The 7,948-nt window shown below is 37.9% G+C and overlaps 1 protein-coding gene across 1 annotated transcript; it reads right to left on the reverse strand.

The window, feature by feature from the left end:
• Positions 1–441: 441 nt before the first annotated feature.
• Positions 442–7,916, reverse strand: LOC144646945 (E3 ubiquitin-protein ligase RNFT1-like). Its single transcript, XM_078506659.1, has 9 exons — positions 7,357–7,916; positions 7,117–7,193; positions 4,788–4,888; positions 3,920–3,990; positions 3,467–3,549; positions 2,824–2,970; positions 2,225–2,290; positions 1,968–2,072; positions 442–1,425 (listed from the first exon to the last, which is right to left on the reverse strand). Exons 1-9 carry the CDS (start codon positions 7,913–7,915, stop codon positions 1,294–1,296), a joined length of 1,341 nt encoding a protein of 446 aa, XP_078362785.1. The 5' UTR covers position 7,916; the 3' UTR covers positions 442–1,293.
• Between the last annotated feature and the right edge of the window lie 32 nt (positions 7,917–7,948).

A 7,948-nucleotide genomic window follows, 5' to 3' on the forward strand; every position in this document is an offset into this window, starting at 1 on the left:
ATCGCTTGCAGGTTTACGCAAGCAGAAAACTTCGCTAAGATTCGATAACTCAAACAGTGTCAATTTACTGAAGATTGTACATGTTTTCGTAAACACGAACTTTGCAAGGAGGCGTGGCCATCAATCATAATCGTGCAACCTGATTGGCTAACTTGTGAAAAAGTTTGTTGGGTGGCCACGGTAAGGCGCGTCGCACTGTAACAGTATTTTCTCCGGAAACGGTAAATATTAAAAAATTGACCAATGTAACAGCAAACACCAAAATTTAAAGGCAACTAACACTAAACACTAAACCCCATTCAGACCCTCCTAACAATGAATTGTAATACAAATCTCTGTTAACATCAATAATTATACTCTGTAACCATTTAATTCATACTACATGAAACTTATTAATATAGATAGTCTAAAGTAGCAAACACTTTTACACTACAAGTTTTGTCTTCGGTAAAATAGATAACAAAATGCTTGTACTCTTATAACTGGAACAGTTTCCCTCCCTTCCCCGTATTTTTTTCTAATATTTCTTAATATTAAAATAGCGGGAATTACCACAAACTAAACTCTATAGCCTGACTTTTAATACATAATAATGTTAAGTTAAATTATATTAATACGCGTTTCCATTCTCGGCGCCATCGCAAACCTAACGCAAAGGCAGGTAGCCATCTAAACCACGACAATTAACAATCATTCTTTAAAATCGACGTGAATAGCGTTCGCGGCGCGGTAAATATTCTGCCGCTATTCAACGAGATTTCCAAGAGTAACTGTTTTAGTATATACACATGAAGTGATCTCAACTACAAGCAATCTTAACGTTTTCAGAAGAAAACCGTTTAATGTCGATTTAATTTACCTCTCAATTCATGCCTGGAAAACGTACAAGTGGCACTAAACGGCTTGCGCTAGCAAAATGGTCTTTTAACACAATTCAAACCACCAATCTGAATCAAAAAACTGCTTGCAGAACATTTTGACCATTGAATCAAAACTTTTTAAGTTTACTTGATATGAAAACTGAAAAAGCACTCCGTAGGGAGTGAATAATGCTCATAAGCCCGAGATAGAGGACCAATCAGATAGCTTGAAACACCAAGATCACCCAGTGTGGTATATACTAATTGGGGTTTTTATCCACCTAACGTGTTGTCCGTCCAGCACATCCAGATTACTCAGGAATTCCTATGGCTAGACACGCTTTTTAAGGAGTTAAGGAACTCAATCCATCGCTTTACAAACACTATCTACAAACACTAGCTCTCTATGCAGATCAAAGCGATGTGTCATGAGTCAAAACAGTATAACGTAAGTCGCCGTGCTTCCATCTCTCCACGTGGGATCTGCCACCACCTTTGCTCGACACATGGGGCACGTGCGTTCTCGGTCAAACCAAAGTGATATACAATCTTCACAGAAAATGTGCTGCAAGACAAACACACCGAACAAGCATCAATGCTTTGCCTTACGGCTGATATTAGTGAAACGTGCTTTTGTACAATCAAATACAAAATGTCAAATGACTAGCATTGTTTGAGGAGATGATGTGAAGGTGACGAAATGATTCCGTTTGCAACTTGAGCTCTTTACCAAAAGACATTTTTTTTCAATGAAGTACATGTACGATCAATTGACCAAATATCATAACGAAAATCGAACGTCGCCGTTGTTACTGATTGATTTGCCTCGGGATTTACGTCAGGAAAGCTGTGCCTACATGAAGTATCTGAGTAAGTACAGCTGTACTTAAAAGAGGATAGTCACGTTTGCAGCCTGCCTTAAATTTAACTGAGAGAGGTCACAGTTAAGTTCGACTCTTGTCCTGGGCCTCACATACATGTACGCTGCAAAACACAGATAGAAAACGGAATCTATCCCGCAAGCAATTGGTTGAGCAGTTAACTTTAATAACTTTGCACCTTAGAACTTTTGGAAAGGCGCTATATTAATTCATTTATTATTATTACCTTGCACGATCGGAGCATGATGGGATCCTTTAGCTCTTCCTGGCAGATTGGGCACGAGTTTCCTGCTTCCACTATTTCTTCTTTAGAGGGGGGTGTTCCATATTGCTGTGTTTAACATAACAAGCAACAAGAACAAAACAATGTTGACGTGAAAAACAAACAGAGCCAAATTTAACAGACATCTTCTCTGTTGCTTAAAAAAACAATAACAAAAAATCAAGTAAGAGTATGAAATAATTAAACTTAATGCCTCCTACCACATCATGGGTAAACACTTTGAAGGCAGCATACACCTCTTGAGCTTTGTTGACAATCATACGACCCTGTTGATTATGAAAAAATAAAACTACATGAAGGAAACTGCTCACTTTCCAACTACACGTATCTGAACATCTATTTCTTTTTTACAAGCACAGTGTTTTTCCAAGTATCTTTTGTGATACTTAAAAGTATCAAACAGAAATCAAATTTTCTATTTGATGCGGCCAGATGGCAGTTGTCTATTCTGATTCTTGAGGGGCTGACACCACCCAAACAAATGCTGTGATTCATACAAAAATGAAGTGTCAGTCATCTGTGACCTTATCTCTGACATTTCAGGCTAGATTTTCTTGGAAAGTTCCTAGAAAAACTGTAACGTACATGTAACATTATAAATCATATTCAATGAAGAGATGAATTATACATGTAACCCCAGCTTAAGGTTCATCAACCACATTCATCACAAAAATTAATGTCTCCTATTTTTCATGAACTATGGTCAAAGATCAACTTAATTCATTGAGTCACAGACACAGTGTGACACACTGTTTAGTTGTGTCAGTTGGATGGTACAGTACTACTTGACATTTGTTACCTTCAGTAATAAGTAAATTGTTGTTGCTATGACAGCAAAGTACTCGCCCCCATAGTTGTAATCTGTGAAAAAGGTGAACCATAGTGGAACAGGCACCAGCATGCGATATAACTGTGAAAAGTTCTCGATCAAAAGGTAGTACTTTCCCTGTGGATGTTGAGTAGAAGAAATACATCAACAGATATTAGAAACCTTACAGTACCAATGTTTCTAAGTTCAAAATGTTAACTCTCCTTAGTGATTGCCACACATTTATCTTTATGTTAGTTCCAAGAATTTGGTGGTACACTGCCAAAACTTTCTATTGCCTTTGTATCAGGCTATGTTTACAAACGTGTGTGTTGTTTCTATTTCTTAAATGTTCCAAGGACTTGGCAGATGAAAGTTTTATATTGGCACATAAAATGATATATTTTACATTTGCAAAAATTCAGTGTGGAACTTCATGTCAGATAAGGAAGTCTCAGTAATGTTAAAAAAACTTTTGAGGTCTCCTGGCAAAGAACTTCAGAAACTGCTTACATGCATATTACCATCATTACAGACATTTCCAAAATTATTATCGATGGCCCACATTCAGTTGCATGTAACAGAAACAAATAATTATTAATGATAATGAAAACAACTAAGAATAATTATTTACCCTTCTTCGAAATGGAATTATCTTTCTGTGCTGGACTACCACCATGGACTTCAATGCCATTGTGATAAATCGAATCACAAAATCTACAGAAAAATAGCATTAATTTAAGGCAACTGATTACATAATGGATTACATAATGTGGCCATACTGCCGGAGCTTATTCCAGTTTCAATATTTCTACTCCCTCTGGATGGGATGCTAGTCCATAGCAGGGAACCCCCCCCCCCCCCAGCATAATGTCGCCGGTACCCATTTATACCCCTAGGTGGAAAGAGGCACTAAGAGAGTAAAGTGTCTTGCCCAAGAACACAACACAGTGGCCCCACCAGGGCTCAAACCTAGACTGTTCAATTCGTAATCCGGCACGCTAACCATTAGGCCAATGCGCCTCCCACCAGCTGATTACATCTATAGGTGGAAATAACAGAAGTTAAATGTACCTCAGTAACTCACCTGTTATTCCGACACACCAAAACACAGTCCACACATCCATTCTATTAAACAATGGCCTCCTAAAAATCAAGCTAAGGAGATAATACTGTTTTATCAGTACAAGACTCAGCATTATTATAATACATGTATAAAGTAAAAAAACACATTTGAGCTCAGTGGCTCATACTGCCAAAGCTAACTGTGGTTTCTGTGGCATGAAGTTACTAGGAGAAATTTTTACTCACCCCTGGATGGGGCACTAGTTATTACTATTACTGGCAGTCCATCATAGGGCTACCCCAGAATTAATTTCTTGGTAATCGTCCCCTGGGTTGAGTCTGAGCCCAGGGGGGGGTACTTGAAGTATACATGACAGGGGGGGGGGGTCCGACGGAGCTCCATGTTGCAAACCCAAAAAAATACAAAAGCCTGAAATTTTAGACCCAAAAAAATACTTGGCATCAGTTCGAATGAATATTTTTCTGATCCTCTGATCGCAACGAAACCTGAAACGAAAAGTTCGCTTGGGGATAAGACCCAAAAAAATATGTGACAGATCCCTTACCCAAAAAAAATACCGAGCGTGTAAATTTTCAACCCAAAAAAATACGTTGGACCCCCCCATCATGTATACTTCGAGTACCCCCCCCCCCCCTGGGAGTCTGAGTATCCAAGAACATAACTCGATGACCCTAGCCAGGACACAAATATAAACCAATCTATCCAAAGTCTAGCATACTAACCATTACTTGACCGCCCCTCCCAAAATTCATTGTAAAATCTGATGTTAATTTATAATATTCATAATTTAAAACTATTTTTAAAAATTAAAAATATTACAGGCAATGGAAAGTGCATATTAATCAAATCTTTTTGTAAGCAGTCTTACCAGTTTTCTAGATGGTGATTGTAAAAAACATAATAAATAAAGAAGACATTCCCAGAAAGGAAAATGAATGTCCACAAAGAGATGCGATTTAGGCGTCTGTCCTAGAAAATGAAAACAAAAAAAATTCATGTTTAATATCAATAGCTAATGATAAACTTAAAGGACCCTAGTCACTCTCCACCATTTTTGCCAACGAAATAATGAAAACCGTATGGCAAAGCAATATCCTTTTACACTTCTGTAAGATGTGTTACTAAAGTCTGTTTAATTACCTTTAGCATTTTTACAGTGATCTCTTTTGTCTAGACATGCTCCGCGAAAATTCTCATACGTAAACAAAAAACAAAGGCATAGCTGACTAGGGTCCTTTAAGGTGTAGTAAAAAGTTACGAAAATGGACAACTGCAACCCTTAAACATAAATTAAATTTATGCCATATACATGTACATGTAATAATATTATATACGTTTATCGACCCACTTTCATATTGCAGGCTTTGTGGAATAACAACGTAGATCGAACAGCTTGATTATTCAGACCATTGTTAAAGCCACTGTCTATGTGAGAAGTAGACTTTTCATAGCTTAAGATGTGTACCTGTACCTCAGGCTACATCCACAAATACATGATTGTATACTTAAATTTACAAATTAATGCATGCATATTTTTAATATGTTTTAATTTGTAAATGTAACCTCATACAGTCATACTCATGCTCAATGCTAGGCAATCTTCTGTCTGAAGGATATTTGACCATTTGTGATTTCTTCTTGTGATTCTTATGTGCACAGGCATGAATGCCCGGCGTATGCAATTGAACAAAATCGAACCAAAAATCAATCTAGCACCAATGGTTTGATTAGGTTTGGTAATTGAACAAAATAGGACATCTATTTTGCTGTGAGTTTGATTTTTGAACCACTCAAACACAATAAAATACAATTGAACTCAATCCACTTCGATTTTGTTTGGAATCCGTCTTTTGAAATGAATTTACGCAGGACTTATCAGGGGGACAGTGCAATATAAACAAACAGGAGTTCGGTTATCGAACATTCAATTATTATAAGTACCGTAAAGATCCATGTATAAGCCGCACTTTTTCCCTCTAAATTCAAGTCAAAAATCGGGGGTGCGGCTTATCTACGGAAACATCTCTGTTTGGAGTTCTCAAAGGCCTAATTAATATTCATAAAAAAACTTCTCAAGATGTCACTGAATAAACAAATAACAACCTGAAAACTTTGTTGTTGTTCACTGCCTTTTAGTTCCTCTACAAAGCTGTTTGCAGTGAAGCCTGCCGGTCACTTCGAAGCATGTCTTTCCGCCGCATGCGAGAAAGCACCAAGATAAACGAAAGTACTCACAAGAAAAATGGCCAACCGCTTCGCTTTTTTATTGACCTTCACAGCAAATGAATCTTTTGGATTATCAAACTCCTTTTCTGCATGAAGTTTTTATCCTGTTGCGGGTAGCAGTTTCCAAGAATCTTGAAAACGTAGTTTCTTCCGAAAAAAGTGCGGCCATGTTGTTTTCAATGCCCAGACTCCTCTCTACATTTCAAAGCTTGGTTACTAAGCATTCATCATTCGCGTACGATTCGTACGAATTACAAGTGTTTCAGGAGTGTTTAGAAGTGATAATCTCGAAAAAATGATATCAAGAGAGCATCCAAGTTTAAGATATTGTGAACTTAAACTAAAAAGGAGGTATGACAAGTGAAATTTCGCTTTCGTAAGACTTAATTTATATTAAACAATGCAACAACTACCGTGTCAGTGTTTTGAAACCGTGCTTGTTTGCCCTTGTTTGTTTACTGTTGTTTACCAATAGAAAGTCACTTGAACTTCAAACTTTATTGTCTGTATATTTTTTTCCAAAATTTGACCTTCCAAATCGGGGGTGCGGCTTATCTACGGTTGCGGCTTATACACGGAACTTTACGGTACTATCGTAGACTGTTCGGTAATCGAACAGTCGATTATTTTTAATTAACCAAATTTTACTGTGAGTTCAACTACAGGGTATGTTCGATTACCGAACCCAATCGAACGATTGGTGTTCAATTGGGTTCGATTACCAAACATTCAATTGGATACACCAGGTAAATGATATGCACATTGGAGGTGTAAAACATTGTCTCGAAAATGAAAAAAAAGTATGCGTTCAGTCAGACGTATGTTGTTTATAGGCAAAAATGTAGATACGTGGCTGAAGAGCCACTCTGAGGAAATGTCACTGCAAATTCCCATATATTTCTTATTATTATTTATTAGTCTGGCAAAAATCGATAGTAGAAAAACGGAAGTAAAATGTAAACACAGTGTACCTTGAGAGAAACTTGTCTTTTTACAGTGCTGTTAGCATGAAGAAATGTCCCACACAAGCCAATAAACACCAGAATACCTACAAATAATCATTGAAAAATTTACTCCTTCCCATACACTCTAACGATGAACAGAAATTTAAACTCAAATTTACTAGAATTTAAGCTTAAATTAATTTGAGGCTAATTAAAATATGCATTAAGAAGCAAAATGTGTATTTGCAAGCTCTTAATTATACCAACCTAATCGATGGTCCCACATAATTCTGCTTAGAAGTAAAAGTACGAACGGTAAGCTTTTTTCAAGCCATGATATCGTGCCCTGAAACTCCACTCTGTCACCCGCAGCACGGCCATTTCCGTTACTAGAGGTGTTAGAATTACCAGCCGCCATGTTTGCGTCGCCATGTTCGGCGTCTGCTTCGCTTGAATTACCAGAATTTATGTTGACAGCGGTAAAGCTGGGGATCCTATTCGATCCTGTGTCTTCTCCTTCATTCCCGTCCCTCAAAACCTCCGCTAGGTTCACGTAAGAAGACGGAGAAAGTGGAGAAAGAGGCGAGCTAGCGGACGATCGCGAACCAGGACTTCGATGTCCAAAGCTTGGCACAAACTCGCGAATAACAGATCTGATCGGGTTTAAAGGTGCCAGAGTGATTTGACCATTGCCTGAAGTGTATGACCACGAGGCTGACCGTGAATGGGAACTTCTTTGATGGAAAGCAGAAGGTGTTCTTGAATTGGGAGAATAAGCTCCGTGTTCCGCCATGTTTGAGCAGTGACGATTGTTCTTCTGGTACATTTCGCGGTGGTCTGAAACGAAGGAATGTCCTTC

This window comes from Oculina patagonica, chromosome 3 (assembly GCF_052425735.1).
Source record: "Oculina patagonica isolate OP01 chromosome 3, crgOcupat, whole genome shotgun sequence".
NCBI classification, from domain to species: Eukaryota; Metazoa; Cnidaria; class Anthozoa; order Scleractinia; family Oculinidae; genus Oculina; species Oculina patagonica.

Bases quoted from the DNA above. Each gene is read 5' to 3' on its own strand.
- LOC144646945 (XM_078506659.1), bottom strand. From the start codon at position 7,915: ATGTACCAGAAGAACAATCGTCACTGCTCAAACATGGCGGAACACGGA. The intron at 4,889-7,116 runs GTACACTGTGTT...TTCATTTTCTAG, and splicing joins AAAGACAAGTTTCTCTCAAG to GACAGACGCCTAAATCGCAT. The intron at 2,073-2,224 runs GTAGGAGGCATT...TGTTAAACACAG, and splicing joins AAGTGTTTACCCATGATGTG to CAATATGGAACACCCCCCTC.